The sequence below is a fragment of the Nymphalis io genome, chromosome 2 (genome assembly GCF_905147045.1).
Source record: "Nymphalis io chromosome 2, ilAglIoxx1.1, whole genome shotgun sequence".
Taxonomy (NCBI): Eukaryota; Metazoa; Arthropoda; class Insecta; order Lepidoptera; family Nymphalidae; genus Nymphalis; species Nymphalis io.
This window is the reverse complement of record NC_065889.1, coordinates 4,298,906-4,315,989: the sequence shown is the minus strand read 5'-3', so window position 1 is coordinate 4,315,989 and position 17,084 is coordinate 4,298,906. Positions and strand designations below refer to the sequence as shown.

The window sequence follows — 17,084 nt, the reverse complement described above, 5'->3', positions numbered from 1 at the left end:
CGAAAAATCATACATATATAATAACGAAATACATGTGTACCGATCTACTATTCTCCTCTAGGGTGTCAATGCACCGCCAAGCTTGGGAACTAAGATGTTAGGACCTTTGTGCCTCTAGTTAAACAAAATTTTGAATAAATTAAAACTTTTTATTTAATAGTAAAGCTTTTAATAAATGGATCATTTACCTGAACCGTATTTCATTGTTAAATAATATAACAATTTAAATATTTTAAAGAAACACCTAAAATCTTACAATCTCTAAGAATTTGCGAGCAGCTAGGGTCTAAACATGCATTAGGTTTACTTTAAACTGAAAAACTGCATGCTCTCTATTTTGTATTTAAAATCGTTTTTCATAATAATAAGACAATTGTTACTTAACACTATTGTCTCGTCCTCGAGCCAAAATAGCGGAATTGCCTTAATTGAGCTTATTGTACTCTCGATAAGGCGCGGTTACTATTTACTCTGTACAGTCAGTTGCAATCCACAATTCCACAGCGTTTCTTTGTTTATTCCGCTCTCAGTAGAATGAAAACGAATGAATCAGTTCACGTCGGTCCCCGATGCTAGACAGACGGGTGACTAGTAGTTGTGCGAAATATGACTGTAAACTTTCACTTCCCAACGTAAACAAACAATGAATGACGTGTATAATTCAAGCAAAAATGCAAAATATAATGTTCATTGTTTGAAATATTAAGTCAATTCATATCTAAATTTAAACAGTGAAATTGCTAATCGTTAGTGTTTTTTTCTCGACCGTCGTTTGAAAATATCTCGCTGTGACCAATTTGAAGTTTTATATAGTTTGTGTTACGTCTCCGTGTCGCCTTTTTTAATTCAATTTGCTGATTACATTTTTGAAAATAAACAATGGGAAAGGATTATGGTAAGTTTTGTTTGCATTTACGAACTAATGACTACGTTTAAGAATTTGTGTTCATTCACATTCATCCCTGTATCTACGATATGGTTGATGAAAAATTAATAATTAATATTACAATCTAACAATTAATTAAAATGTAAAAAAGCTATGACATTGGTAACCAAATCTTGTACAACTTTGGTGACAAAGAGTTTTGCAATAAATCTGTGAAAATGGTCCAACATTAACATTCGTAACAATCCTATAATTCAAAGGAACTTAAACAGAAATTATTATAACACGCAAGAGTAATAACGAAGGTTACAAAAATGCAAAATCGGATACAACGGTTGCATTATTAAACTATAATGTTAAGAATAGATTATAAATTATATTAGAAAAAGCGTAATATTTGTACCTGTAAGTATTAATTACGTCGTCCCCGATCTTAATTAATTAAATCAAATTAAATCGATTAAATTAAATCCATTCAATCGACATTTTATTTGAAATCATAGACCGTGTTTTTCACTTTATTAATTAAAAAATCCGATAAAAAGAAGGGAAAGCTGTTATGATATGGGTACTTGAGTATGTAAAATATTGTTTGTGTTTAAAAGTAGATTTGTTAGGAGCTACCAATGTAATTATTTATTAATGATTGTGGTTATTTAGCATATATTAAGTTATTTTGTGAGAGTCAAATTAAAACTAAGTATAGTTTAGATTTTATAGATTTTTTTGTTAAAAATAGATTTTAGAAAGGGCTGTTTAATGCCCTCATGGACATTGACCTTTTCATTACATTATGTATGATTGGAGTAAACGTAAATTAAAAGATAGTCTAGACTCAATCGAGGAATGGAATACACCAGGTCGTATAGCATAGCTATTAATTAGCCAGCTGCTCCATGAGGTTTCACTCTCGCCCTGTAAACCGTAGTTTGATGAAAAAAAAATTTCTTATCCGACTGTTAGTTTGTGATATTTGCACGTTCAAACAAATAAAAAATCAACCAATCAAATCGCGTGTCCATAAAAGAGAAAGAATAAATATAAGAAAAAGAAATTATTAGGGAGTTAGTTACAATAATGAAGGTTACATACATATGTAAGGTTGTAATAGGGTTAGGGGGTAAGATAACATATGATAATTTCTGTCAAACAACCGATGCAAGTAAAAACAATAATTAATCTTTTTTTTTATTATTTAATTTGCGTTTATAAATAGTGCCTGAATAGCTAGCCCAATTGCTTGTGCCATTCAACCAGTCCAGCTAGGCTCAATGATTTAGGAAAAATATTGTTATAAGATATCTCCTCTTTAATATGACCTTACTTAAGAACTGAGACTGAGTGATAATATTTTTTTAAAAGACAAACTGACATTTCAGTTATCCGGACCAAGTCAGTTATCCAGTAACCAGTAGGTGTTTATTTGCGCTCACGTAACTCATCAATATGACCGCGACTCACGCGCACGATGCAGACATAAATAAAGTTTCATCAGCGTGAGTTCTACATTTCATTTTACCACCATTCACCGGAAAATATAACTTTTCATACATATTAGCAAAAATACTAATTTATTTCTTATATTTTACTCAGACGTAGTTGTTGTTTTGCATGAATAACATTTCTCGGAATCTTAATTGGATTGCCGTTTCAGTCTTAATCGCCTTACACTAGGCATATATTTCACTGTAACCTAGTTGCGATGAAGTCTATCGTTTAAACGAATAATATCTGAAACCTACTAAGAGATAAATGCATATTTACCTATCGCAGTATCTATTCATCTGTGCTACAACTACCTACTAACTAATAACGTACTCCTACGCAACATGAAATGATCTTTTTATCGCTTCATGTAACGAGTAAAGAAGACAGTATAGTCTGTGACGTTACACCGTGCACATATTTATGAGTCCGTCCGGAGACTTTAAAATGTAAATTGTTTTGTGATTGTGAATACATACTATATTCTCCGAACTCGAACTAAACGTTAAATTTGAATTACGTTTTAATTGCGAAATTACGTTGAATCGCATTATTTATATTATTAACAAACGTGTTCGATTCAACCAAGTTGTGTAAAAAACGGCATATTTATTATTTAACAATAGGAATGACGGTTGTAACAAAGCCGTGCTTCCTTAAGTGAATTATTTAGTATTTATTCTTATATTACGAAACAAATATTTTCATTTAATATTAAAAAATATAGATTTATTTATATAACCTTACATATATAAAATATATAAGGTTAATATTTCTTAGGAAATTACTATGTATGATGGAGGAAATTTTATTTGGTCGTATTAATTGACAAATACTGATCGATATTGATACTGGAATCCTAGTTTATGTGTATCTAATAATTTATCAAATCCACAACTTGACAAGACCAGGGCCAAAAGTGCTTCATTGCTGTTGTGTAAATTCCAAGGTTATATAAAATAAAACTAAAGAGAAAAAAGTTTGATTAGGTATTTTTTCTTAACGCAAAAAAGTTATTTTGTATTGTTTTTAACTAAAAAAGCCTTAAACTTATTTTTTTCTACCACAAATATATTCATTTGCTGATTATGTAAGTAATACAAAGCCTGTAATTAATCAATTTAATTATTATTGGCGTCAATCTTAACTAGTTACTTGTATTATTTACCGTAATCGGTGTGTATTTGTTATTTCTTGTAACTGCATAAGAGTACTTAGTTTCATTATTACATAACGTATTACATACGTAGTGTTTCAACGTATTTGAATTGTTTTGAATAATATTAAAATTAATTAATTGTTTGTTGCTACATAGTTATGTTAATAATCATAAGTAATAAAATAGTAATTAATAAAAGACAACCGCAAACATAAGAACAAGAATCATGTCACACTTCTGTACAAAGGCCTCATTTCTTAAGGAGAATACTTGGAGACTTTTTCCACGACGCTGCTCCAATGTAGGGCGGTGGATGCATTTAGAATCCTGAAAAGGTTTCCTCGTAATGTTTTCCCTCACCGTGAAGCACAATCTTAATTATAAACGCAAATTCAGCACATGAATCGGATTTACGGATCAGTTTATTCTAAATGACTAGTATTATAAACCTCCCCGTATCCGACTCACTAGGTATTTATTTATTTTTTAGCCCAAAGAGAAATAAAATCGTTGTCTGTCTGTCTACCGATGTTGTATTTTCCACGTAAGACCTATTGATATTAATCGTAATACCATCCGTACTGGATATTCTAGTAGATGAAAGAAAACTGGCCGATTTTTTTACAAATTTTATTATTGCCGTTGAAAAAACTAAATGTTGAAAAAAGGAAACCTGCATGTGTCTTACAGTACAGTAACAGCCTGTTAATGTCCCACTGCTGGGCTAAACTGGCTCCAAAACCTTCTCAAACAAGGCACAGAAGGCCTTAGCACAGCAGTGGAAATTCACAGGCTGTTACTGTTGAAAACATTATAATGATATCCAAAATACGCTTAGCAACGTCATGTTAATGATATCATTATAAAGTACTTAGTACTGACTGTACTTTTATATCCAAACAAGCAAGTTTATTTCGTACAATTAATAATAAAAATTACTAAAAAAATTAAGTGGTTAATGAGTTATATTTTAAATTGTAGCACTTTTTTAACGAGGTTTATGATCAATAAGACCATGACTTTCAATATATAAAACGTATATTACTAATTATTTATATATTTATACCATTACTAATTTGAAAAATATTGTTTAATTACAACAAATATCCTGTTACTTTTTTATATTTAGTTTGGTATTAAATTTAGAATATTTTGCAAATATTTTAATATAAACTCAGGCTTGTAACACAAAAAAAAGCTATGAAAATATATTTGCTCACCTGATATCTACTTTTTTAGTTGTTGTTGGTTTTATACGAGATATTCTTTAATAAAAAAGATATAGCGTCACACATTTTGTTGCTGTAATTTAATTTAACTTTGGCCAGTAACGGTTGTGTTGACGTTTTATTACTCAGTTAATTTTAAATCTAGTAGACTAAATTAGTTTAAAGTTAATTCCATTTTTCTTTATCAAAATTGCCTAGTCAAGATAAGCAAGCTGACGTTTTATCTGATAAGAGTAAGACACAATGAAGATACAAACAGATTGAGAGAGACGGAAAATGAACACGGAAAGTCAGTGTAATCGAAAATTTAAGTTACCCATACATCATGCATTCTTATTGGTATACAATGTTTATGTAAGTTAAGTGAATAGTTACCGAAATGAGCTGTTGTGTTCCACCAAAAGAGTCAAGTAAGTTCTCAGTGTATATTTTACTTAACGTAAATAATTTCTGCATCTGCAATTTATTCATTTATACAAGAGTCCGAAAAAGATAGACCATACGTTAAAAATGTTGTACCTCTCCAATAAAGTAACATGTTAAAGTTTTTATGCTTACTTTACATACGGGTGACCTTCGTGAAACGGCAGATATCTATTCTAGTAGTAAATAACCCCCCCCCCCAAGGTCCCCAAATATGACGCCATGCTACTTTTTCACACTATTGTCTCATGATATGATAGAGTCGCACAAAAAATATTAATTTAAGTATGAAAAAAATGGATTAAAGACTAAAAATCTTTTCACAAAATATCATATTAAGTATCACAAGAACATTATTTTTGAAATTAGTACATCTTTTTCACACATAATCATTCATGTTTTTAACGAGAATTCATATTTCAATTGCAAAGGATTGTAATATTTACCTTAATACCTACTGTCCTACCAACGAAATGATATACAGAATAAAACTAGATGTTTACAAATCGCATCTTTATTTGAATCAACATTATTTTAAAAATTTATGGTTTTTTTTTATAAAATAATTATTGTATTATTATTTCAATGTCTCGCTCAATTTAAATCTAGTGGCTATTTCAAACTTCAGTCATTGTACCTACGTAGGGAATGGTATTCCAATCGAGGAGGGATTAAAGACAAAAAAAAACCTTACAACTAGGTACATACTCGTAGTCGTTTAATGGATAGTGATTTACAATGAATTTGATTTCTAGGGACATGACAATTTGTTTAAAATTATAACCAAGCTTCAATAATGTCTACACTCGTTTGGTCTGTATAAAATTATATTAGTAAAAATAAGCAGATGAAATAAAAAAAATGTAAATAAATAAACGTTGAAACATTTTACCAGCGAGGTTTCTGTATTTAGGTAGATACATACCAAAATTCGTTTTGTTTTAAAATTACTCTGTGAACTGTGAACAAGAAACAAGATATTAGTCATAATATTATGAGAACTCATTCCCTGACTGAAATATTAATGAGCTTGATAAAACGGAGCAATTTTTTCCTTGTTAACCAAAAAATAAATGCAAACCTTTAGATTTACACTTAAAAAGGACAATGATATACTACTTAAATGTTGGATATAAATTAAATTGAAAATATAGATATATTTTAAGAGATAAGTGTGATAAATATTCTTCATATCCATTCTTCAGGGGAGCCGATACGATACGATCCCAATTTCAACGGGCCAATTCACAATCGGTCTTGCACGGACATCGTCTGGCTAATAACATTCGTCCTTTTCCTTGGAGGATGGGGATACGTTGGATACTACAGTAAGATATATACTCATAGAGGTCATAATTATTATTTAGTATTATAAATATTAAAATAAATGTTCATTTCACTGACTGCACTCTACTGTTACAACAATTGAGTATTTTATTAAATATCGTAAATTGACGTGTTTTGTTGTTTTTGATATTATGTATAATGAAATATTCAATGATTGTCTAGGTATGACGAGAGGGAATGTCGAAAAACTTTTAGCACCCATCGATTCGAATGGTCGACGCTGTGGACTTGACTCGGGCCTTGAAGATAAAAAGTATCTATTGTTCTTCAACATCGCGAAATGTTTAGCTCCCGGTACGCCCATAACTGGATGTCCTACAACGCAAGTTAGTCATATCATCTTCCTTAGCCGTGAAATTGCGTAGTAACCTAATATATATACGTGTATACATCTAACTTCCTTCTCTTTTAAAGGTTTGCGTATCACAGTGTCCCAGTAAGACAGTTTTATTTGAAAAGGAAATAAGACAAAATCCGGCTACATTTGATCAAATAAAAAAAGATATGGTATGCATAGAGGGTCTAAACGTTCAAACTATGGCAAGTTCTGAAGCTCTAGAACACATTAAAAATGAAAAATGTACCAGTTTTGTGCTTCAGAGTCAACCAGGTATAATTTGTGTTCTTGTCGATTGTTGTGATGTTTTTGTTTTTTGTACCTCTTATTAAACAACAACTTGCATTCCACTAATTTTAGTCGAGAATCCTGTTGTATGTTTTACATTTTGTGGTTATATGTATGGCATGGTGATCACCCGTGAAAGATTATTGTGCCGCTTAGTCTAACCGACTGCATATCGACGAAATACTCGCGCTCTAGTGTTATTCCGCTGCATCGGGGACCTTTCAACTCTGCAATGCAAAGATTCGTCGAAACCTGTAAAGTCCTCGTTAAGTGATGAGACTTGCGTCCGTGACCCGAAGCAGGCGCAGAAGTCGTTGCTGAACAGCGCCACGGCTCTCGACTCCTACGTGGGGTGGATCGCCGCCAGCTGGGTGACGTTCTTCACGAGAAATGAACGCGACACCCATATTGTACGTAGCATGTGGCTCGAAGCGTTGCACGTGTTGCATTTGTCTCTAATCTACCCAGCATGTGTACCGAGCCAGATACTAACCTGAATGTATTTGTAACTAATGAAACCTGTCACGATTACCGATGTACTATCGAATTAGCATATATATGTTTCCAAACTAAACATCATTGTTAGCAAGCTTAACTCATAGTATGTATGATATTATTAAAAGAAATGTTAAGTGTATGTGTATGCTAGTTCGTATATTGAGCTACAATCAAGCTATCATATAGTCTAATGCATGCTTGGTATACGGAACAGTGTTGGGACGGTGCTTTGTTAACGTCACGGCTGCGGTGGAGCTGTTACGGGAGTTAACAAACGGTACCTTTGATCTGGCGGAAGCACAGGTGCTCGAACAGCTAATCGAATTACTAAAATCTAATCAGGTAGGTAGTACACGCACCACCTAAAAACGTTTACATAGTTAAAAACTAATATTTTAATAACGTTATTATAATATCGTAGTTTTACCATTGTTCCCATTATTGCATGTCTCTTAACAATATTATCACTGCCTAACATCATACCGTTATGTAATATATTATCATTAGTTCATATTATTTGGAAAAAACTTCATAAATAAAAACGTTCTCTATTCATCTTCACAGTAGTTTAGATATCAACTACTATAATTAATATTTTATTTAGACTTACTTTAACATTGTTTAATAAATCATATTATTATAAATTAAAAATATTCTATACACTAGTCATTTTTCCCAAACGTTGATTAACGCAGTCGTCGAAGGTTGACTTATCCGCAACAGTGGCTAATCAATTTTACGGCAATCAATATATTTCTTATCTGCAATGCAAATATTGTAATTCTCTAAATTTTTAAGAAAGTTGACTGATTTCCGTAAGTACAACAAAGAGTACTAAAAAAATTTATCGGTATTTAAAAAATAAATTATATCGTAAAATAACTACCTATAATGTAACACATTGTAATGAATGAATTCCCTGTGCTGTCTTTGAGCAGCTGTCGTCGCAGATAGTGCAGGACTTAGTACAGTCTCGTTGGTATATGGCGGGAGCGTTAGTCGCTGTGGTGCTGGTTTGCTTCATCTACATCCTCTTGCTGCGCTGGGTTGTCACGCCCGTTGTATGGACCTCCATCGCTGGGTTATTCGCACTATTAGGATTTGGTAAGTCTGCATATTTCTATAAAAGGAGAAACCAAACTCGACATACATTCTGATTTTTATTTTACTCATTTACTGCACTTAATTGTTTGGATTTTAAAAGCAGTCGATTCTAATTTTTAAATACTTGTTTTATCTCTTTCAGCTATTTATTTATGTTACAAGAACTACGAATACTATAAGGCGAATCCAGTTGGCCTGTATCAAACAACAAATCTAAAGGGCTACGCGCAGAGTATCTTCGCCAAAAGTGAAACGTGGCTCGTAATACTCATAATATCAGCGATAGTGTTCCTAATACTACTGCTCGTGATTATTTTCTTGCGCAATCGTATAGTTATTGCAATCGCACTCATTCGTGAAGGTAGCAAGTAAGTAACTGTAAATATAGCATGTCCTTAATTCAATAATATAAGTGATTGTTGAGTTTATTAAGTCCCGAAGCACGATGTTTATGCCGAATATAGCTGTGTGAAACTTCTATCAAATACTAATCATGGTTACGATGTTATGATTTACTTTATAATTAATTATTTTTCATTCGTTATTATCATACGTCGTTGTTCCGTAGGCACGTAAAGTTCTCAAGTTAATGTTTCGGGTCATGGAGGTTTGTAATCTTCACAAACACTATACTTGTCAAGTATTTATATTATTCTCTGTTAATGTAATCAATTTTATTGATCGGTAATAATAATGAATAAATCAAAACACAGTCTATCCGCGGCACCTTTCATAAATTTAGACATCAAAATTTGAGAAATAGGAAGAAAAAAATCGAATGAAATGTTATATTTATTTACAAATTTGAATTTAACACAGAATCATAATCTTTAAATCTGAAAACAGTTTAAACATCGTCCGCGAGAAATTTTTCTGAATACTGTTTTTTCTGAATACTGTTAAAATAAACCATATTTTAACTTTTTTATTTGCTTATTTATTGTAGTATTTTTTTAGGTATTATATATAATTTATTTGAATAGTTTAGCCTTAAGGTTGACTGTTAGAGAATGTTTTCAGGCCAAATACAATAATTTGGCATATTAAGTTTTTAAATAAAAAAAACATATTTCGTTAGAACTTTTAATATTAAGCCAAATGTATAACGTTCTTAAATTACCGTTTTTCACGTTACAGAGCAGTCACAGCCATCAAATCTACAGTTCTGTTCCCTATATTCCCTTGGATACTCCAATGCGGTATCATCGCTTATGGGGTATTAGTTCTCATGTACCTCCTATCGATTGGAGAATCAGCGTTCCGTGTAGTAAACCTGAAAAATGACACAACATGCGACTGTGGAGGACTCTATACTGAGGTGAGCAAACTGTTTCACCTCGTTCTATACTTTGTCATCATGGTTGCCTCTAAAACACATAGTCTCTTAACAAAAGAGTAAAACAGTCACTACTGAGTTTCTTGCCGGTTCTGCTCTGTAAACTTTACACTCCAAACCGGTGCAGTGGTACCTTTAAATTCAAATTGATCCTGTAACATGACGATTCAGAGCTTATACGAATGAATATTTTTGTAATAAATTGAGGAGTTCCGACATATTTGACGAGCCGGTTGGCGTGGTTGGTGGATGCTTGCCTTTCACGCCGAAGGTTGTGGGTTCGATTCCCACCCAGGACAGATATTTGTGTGCATGAACATGTCTGTTTGTCCTAAGTCTGGGTGTAATTATCTATATAAGTATGTATTTACAAAAGAAAAATAGTATATGTAGTATATCAGTTGACTGGTTTCCATAGTACAAGCTCTGTACAAGCTTAATTTGGGATCAGATCGCCGTGTGTAAAAAATGTTCCAGGATATTATTATATTATTAACTGGTACGTAACTAGACTGTATTGGCTGGGCTGTGTGTGACTCCGCATCACGTTCTAGCTTCACTCCTAAGAATTGGTTGACCATTCACGTTCGTTATACTCTTTATACTCTTTTTTAGTTTTAGTTATATATATATATATAGTCTTAATACTTATTTCCGAATAGAATTGGAAATTCTCCCTATCCTTCATATTTATGTTAGAAAGGCTATCCTAGCTATACATATATATACATATATGCCTTTAGCTACCTACACAATGACTAGTCCGAGAACAATATGGGATCAATTTAGTATCCCAAGAATAAACGGACACTACCTTAAATTATCAAGGATTTGTTATTAATACTTATGGCGCTATCCTTACTAATATTATAAAGGCGAAAAAGTGTTTATTATTTGTATGTTTGTTCGGTACGTTTTCACGTCTTCATTACTCAAGCGATCATCATGAAATATTATGTCGGACACGCGAAGAAAAGCATACAGGATACCTAAAACCTCGTATTATTTTAACTAGGTACGTCTAATACAATATTTTAAAAAGATCGTAATAATTTCAGGAAGGAGTCTCTTGTAATCCCGCAAAATTTATAAGTCAGTGTCACGATTCAAGTTCTGGTCTGCTACCCTGTCAGGTGGCCTCTTGCCACTTCACTGGCATTGACAACCCTCACAGTGTTATATACATGCAGCGTATGTATTCGTTGAATTGTGTACTTGTATTTTTCTAAATCACCTGTACTCAACCTACGGCCAAGCTTTTTTAGTTGGCCCACCTGATGTTACTTTACTTCCTATTATTTTAAATTAAAAGGCTTTTTATTAACACCTAAATAATTTGAATTAAACAAGTGCTTGACTACGGACACTGCAGTGTTTGAAACGTCAGGAAATTATAAAAAAATGTTAAAATATACACGATAAATCCGTTCATAGTTTTTATATTCAATCTGTAATAATCCCGAAATCTAAGAAATCATTACCTAAATATTTTTTGTTTGCGGCCCGCGACACCAATGTTTGTGGCCCCTATAAATAAAAGGTTGAGTAAGGCTGTTCTAGATTCTTCAGCTAATATGTACAACAAAAGTACTTTTTAAATTAATATAATCTTGTAGCTAGTCGGCAGATTTCAATTCGTTCGGCATATTACTTACATATTTAGCCTTTGTTTACTTTCAGTTGTGAATTTGCTTGGTTTCTTCTGGGCAATGTTCTTTATCAGTGGCGTCGCTGATATGATGTTAGCGAGTACATTCTCCACCTGGTACTGGACTTTCCATAAAAAAGATTTGCCGTTCTTCACCCTCACCTCGGGAATATATAGAACATTTCGGTAAGAATATAAACTTTTCTATTTTTACTTTATAAATTAGCAGCGGTTTGTAGGAATTAACTACTATATATTGTACTTAAATACCAAGAAGTTATTAAATTTTATTGAAGTAAAAAAAACTTTTTAAAAAAAATAATAAAAAAAAGTAGATTTTAAAGTATACTTTGAGTATGACTGCAAAATTAATATATATTATAAAAGAAACTTGCTCCATTTATTCAGATACCACTTAGGAACGGTGGCGTTTGGAGCTCTCATCATCGCCATAGTGCGAGTGATCCGGGTCATCTTAGAGTACATTGACCACAAAGTGAAGAAATTCGACAATCCATTCACGCGGTGCATCATGTGTTGCTGTAAATGCTTTTTCTGGTGTTTGGAGAACTTCCTCAAATTCGTGAACAAGAACGCCTACATCATGTGCGCCGTGCACGGGAAGAACTTCTGCAGGAGCGCCAACGAAGCCTTCTCACTACTCATGAGGAATATCGTCAGAGTTGTCGTGTTGGATAAGGTTCATAGCTTTTATTATTAAAAATACCTACAATCAGCATCTACTCCTTACATACACTCAGAAAAACTGTAGCGGCTTTTTTATCTGGCCCTGCTTTATTTTTCAAGGATTTGCATTGGAAACATTTTCATATTTTTTTCAATTATTCTCACTTTCTATCTCTGTCTAGCTGGGTAAAACCATAGAAGGTATTTAATGAAACTTAGCTTCGTAAAACAACTTCTTAATTTAAGATGCTATTTATTTATTTAAGCAATTTCATCGGTTTGTTTTTGTGAATTATATTGCTCAATGACTTCTCTTATTACCGATGTTCATTTCAAACCGCCTATCTGTGTCACGTGACTAAAAAACTCAAGTAATAATTATGGTATCATTAAAAAAAATTAAGACTTCGAAGACATTTTAATCAGCTCATATTGTTTCTATTTTGCTTTCCAGGTGGCAGATTTCATTTTCTTCCTTTCTAAGCTTCTTATGTCAATTGGCGTCGGGTTCGCGGTGTACTATTTGCTGGAGTGGAACTACGTGTACGAGGTGACCAAAGGCGAACGTTTGCACTATAACTACGTGCCGGCCATCATCCTCAGTATTGCTACTTACCTCATATGCACGATATTCTTCAACGTCTACTCGATGGCAGTGGATACATTGTTTTTATGTTTCCGTAAGTTTATATATAAATAATTTGTATACTTTAAATAATAATATGCACTTATTATAAATATTTTTGTTACGTATAGGAGAAATCAGTTATAGTTAAGTATTCTCGGCGACAATCGTGTTGCAATACAGAACAAAATGTTTCATTAATAATGAATAGCACAAAGTTTAGCGATAACAAAATGAATAATATTTTAAAATTAAAATTGGCATTAACATACGACTAAACTAGTGCTGCTCTTTCTACTAAAATTGTCGGAGTTTGTAATCAGGGCCATTGGAATATCGCAATGGTCCTGATATGACACGTATACGATTCATTGAAACGATTTACGTATTTATCGGTACGAAGAGTATATTTAAAATCGTAGCCAGTTAAAGGCCAACAACATTTTATAATATAAAACGCCATAAATATTAAGGTTTCTTTTTCCTTTTTGTTACAGTTGAAGACTGTGAGCGGAATGATGGCTCACCGGAAAAGCCGTACTTTATGTCTAAAAATCTTATGAAAATTCTAGGTAAAAGAAACAAAAAAGCGATATAAGCGAGTGCCAAATTATTGTACTCTGTTCAATTAGTAGTTTTTGAATTTTTTTCTAGATTTAAGGAATTTTAAATAATGTCAAAATTTCGAATAACTCTTTAACGATTTTTTAATCTGTATGTCTGCAAGGAGAAATATTTTAAAGACTTTAGCCCCACACGGGTGATGATTTACCTAAGAGATGTAATATTTAAGTTTTGGAAGTAATTTATGAGCTAATAAGTTATGATGTTTGTATTCATGTATTTTATAAGGTTTTTTATGTGAGTAATCATTAAAAGTTATTTATATTGAGTGCCAGAACAATTACTTTTATAAATTGTCTGAAGTTTTCTACTTGTGGTAATATTTTTTATTAAACATATTTCTATTGAAAACTTACTTTTATTATATCCTGTCTTAAAAAAATCTAAAATAAATCATTACTGATCTTTTATAAGAGTAGAGTGTACAACCATTTGGCGAAATTACACTGTCAAATAGACCAAAGAATATTATATTAGACAAACTAACCTATAACTGAGTTTCTTTTGGCGGCAAAAGAAAGAATCACATTCATAGTTCCAGCGATTAATTAATATTTTATTGAAATGAAAACAAATTCATGCATATTAAATTTTTTTATCATAATCATGTATCTTAATATAACAAGGCTTAAAATTTGTACCTAAATTACTCTTCCATAATACTATTTAATCTGTGCTGTGTTAAGAATGCAATGTCAAGCATAACTTCAGGGTCCAGTAGTTCCTTTACATCATCATACCTCAGGCTTTCTTCATAAGCAAACATTATACTTGAGTCATCCAACATCATTTTTGAAGATACCAATGCTGACACACAGTTTTTCAATCTTGCCATTATTTCTCTATCTGATCTATGTACAGGCTGAAAAAAAATGACATTGAAACACCTTTCAGTTTATATATTATAATTATCCTTATTAAGATTAATTTAAGTATGCTTATCAGTATACTCTTGATACAATAAATTAAACTGTAATAATTGGTTATAGCTAAACTAATGCTTAATGATTTTCCAAAATTTACTCCTATATACTTAGTAACTTCTACATGTATTGTTGTATATTTCAACTGTAACTACTTTAAAGCTCATAAATAGTGGATATTTTCTTTATAACAATAATATATCCTAATCCTAATATACCTTTTGTACCAACTTTTTTAATAGAAAAATGAAGTAGTTTCAACACATTTTATTTTAACATTAATTTGATGACGCAGTTATGTTTACTTCAGGTTTTACTTTGACCTTATTTTAATTTAAAACTCATACGACATATATATGCATTAAATATGCATGGCCATGCAATTAAAAAAAAAACAAAGCTATTCATTATACTGTTATAATTAAATTTTACCTGATGTTCGTAGTTTTGAATGTCTTCATTATTTTCTGCAAATATAATATTTTGTTGTATTGGGCTCATCCATATGAAGCCATTATTACCAATGATAATTGCAATACCGCAAGGTAAATTATGAAAGTGATTTTTTCGCCGTTTGATCAATGATGGAAAAACTTTCATTAACACTCCTTGGGATAGCTGAAAATTTCGATGGTGTAAGATAAATAAATACATACATACTTTAATGAAAATACAAGACTGTATAAAATGTTTCTATATTCAAAATTTTAAATTAAGCCTTTTAGTTTATATACTACTAATACTAATTTTATAATAATGTCTTTTAGGAATACATTAGATAATGATAAGACAAAAACATTTAATATCCTCAAATGAAGAGGTAAACTATTAAAAAGTCTTACCTTGCCATACTTTAAGCTCCTTGTATGTAACGACAAAGAGCCATCAGAAAATACACTCTGCACTTCTGCACTAATTAAATCACCTTCTTGTAAATGCTTCCTCATCATTTGCTCATCTTCAGCAGATCTGCGGCGCTGCCAAATAAATTATATATTTCACTGTCATATAACAAATTAGAGCTACATCATATTCAAACTATCAATTATATTAAATATCAACTTTGCATGATTTGTGTAAAAATCAAGATATTTTCACTAATTTTTTATAGAGAGATATATAATAATTTATATATATTCATATTCATGAAAAAATGGGAGTTTGGAATGATAGCAAATTTGTGTTAGAACTTTAGCAGTTAAATTAAAATGATGGATGGACTTAAAAGGTATAATAATCAATAACTTCTTGTAGTGCACGATGTTATAGTGTTATTGGCAAATCATAAGGAATATGTAATTGTTTGTTTATCTCTACTTCTACCATTTGAAATAGGCTATAGGCATTTTGCATATCTTCATTTCTACATTATTAAAAAGTTTATTACTACAAAATATAGAATGTGTAAACTTAATATATCCATGGGTTGGCATTAGAAACGCATGGTCAATTTTGGATAGTGGGGTGGTACCTACGTATTCTGCCTACCTATTCTGGCTACCTATTCTGCCTTAGACTTAGTGAACATAGACTGATTGGGTCCTGCCATTCTTAAATTAAACTATCACATCAGACTAGTCATTTTAGTTTGTATACAAAAAAAAAAACAATCTAAGCTTACTAACCAATTCTCCTCCAGGTAAATTAACTGAAGACAATTGTAAAATGGAATCCAGGCGAGAGTTGGTTTCTATTTTCCATCTCTTTTGTTGAACTTCTAAAACTCTCCCAACCACAACATCGCCTATTTCACCGACATATCTACTTTTCAATGGCCGCACACAAATCAACTTATTTACTTTTTGCATTACACCAGCAACTGATGATTTAATACAGTCATCTTCTACGTATGTCCCATGGCCACTGTAAACAAGTTAAATATTATAATTTTACAATAATGCATTTTAGTCCGGAGTTTTTTTAGAATAATTATGAATGGCACTGTGATTGAACAGAGTCTAAATGTTTATCTACTATATATTATTTAAAACAATATAATTACCGCATAAAGTCTTGCATGCCACTTATAACCTCCCCCGGTGTATAAAACCTTGGTAATTCATTACTTGATGCCACACAATGATTAACTCTTTCAGAGGCTAATCTAATCGTAACATGCCCATTCATTTTAGTACCTATTTGTTATTATTTGAAATCGTCAATTATATTATATGAATTTTAAACAATAATAACATGAAAAATATTTTATGAAGAAGTGACAAGTGACAACTGCCAAGCGATAGTGACTACCTGACTTATTCATTATTTTTCTTTATTTATGATTTTGGTTACTACGGATTCAGCCCAATTTTCATAGATTTTGACACCTAATGAATGTACTATATATAACTTAAATATTGACGACAATTACCAATAAAATTTCTGTGTAGATGTAACACTGTCTTACATTAAAACCTGAATAAAATGCCGAATAATAATCTGTATGGTATATAGAGAGCTCTTGTCTTTCCCTTAAAAAAAAATT

At 31.6% G+C, this 17,084-nt stretch overlaps 2 protein-coding genes across 5 annotated transcripts; one reads left to right on the top strand and one right to left on the bottom strand.

The window, feature by feature from the left end:
• The first annotated feature begins 545 nt into the window (after nt 1-545).
• Nucleotides 546-14,027, top strand: LOC126779468 (choline transporter-like 2). Of its 4 annotated transcripts, none has more exons than XM_050503484.1 (14): nt 2,760-2,820; nt 4,958-5,169; nt 6,388-6,510; nt 6,692-6,855; nt 6,944-7,139; nt 7,867-7,994; nt 8,591-8,756; nt 8,899-9,124; nt 9,894-10,074; nt 11,151-11,283; nt 11,773-11,926; nt 12,149-12,440; nt 12,882-13,107; nt 13,550-14,027. In XM_050503484.1, the coding sequence occupies exons 2-14, from the start codon at nt 5,139-5,141 to the stop codon at nt 13,648-13,650; spliced, it is 2,121 nt and encodes a 706-aa protein (XP_050359441.1). In that variant the 5' UTR covers nt 2,760-2,820; nt 4,958-5,138; the 3' UTR covers nt 13,651-14,027. The 4 variants fall into 4 exon arrangements, with proteins under 4 accessions (XP_050359437.1, XP_050359441.1, XP_050359420.1 ...); XM_050503463.1 differs by lacking the exon at nt 7,867-7,994 and adding an exon at nt 7,350-7,564 and having other exon boundaries at nt 2,761-2,820; XM_050503480.1 differs by lacking the exons at nt 2,760-2,820; nt 4,958-5,169; nt 7,867-7,994 and adding exons at nt 546-895; nt 7,350-7,564.
• A 228-nt stretch (nt 14,028-14,255) lies between these two features.
• LOC126779616 (exosome complex component RRP4) lies at nt 14,256-16,823 on the bottom strand. The gene is made up of 5 exons (XM_050503766.1): nt 16,602-16,823; nt 16,225-16,462; nt 15,442-15,576; nt 15,032-15,217; nt 14,256-14,538 (listed from the first exon to the last, which is right to left on the bottom strand). The coding sequence occupies exons 1-5, from the start codon at nt 16,724-16,726 to the stop codon at nt 14,323-14,325; spliced, it is 900 nt and encodes a 299-aa protein (XP_050359723.1). The 5' UTR covers nt 16,727-16,823; the 3' UTR covers nt 14,256-14,322.
• Between the last annotated feature and the right edge of the window lie 261 nt (nt 16,824-17,084).

Coding starts and splice junctions, on each gene's coding strand:
- LOC126779616 (XM_050503766.1), bottom strand. CDS start 16,726: ATGAATGGGCATGTTACGATTAGATTAGCCTCTGAAAGAGTTAATCAT. Junction 15,577..16,224: donor ATTTACCTGGAGGAGAATTG/GTTAGTAAGCTT, acceptor TTTATTTGGCAG/CGCCGCAGATCTGCTGAAGA. Junction 14,539..15,031: donor TTCAAAACTACGAACATCAG/GTAAAATTTAAT, acceptor ATTTTTTTTCAG/CCTGTACATAGATCAGATAG.
- LOC126779468 (XM_050503463.1), top strand. CDS start 5,139: ATGAGCTGTTGTGTTCCACCAAAAGAGTCAA. Junction 9,125..9,893: donor CTCATTCGTGAAGGTAGCAA/GTAAGTAACTGT, acceptor TTCACGTTACAG/AGCAGTCACAGCCATCAAAT. Junction 11,284..11,772: donor CAGTGTTATATACATGCAGC/GTATGTATTCGT, acceptor GTTTACTTTCAG/TTGTGAATTTGCTTGGTTTC.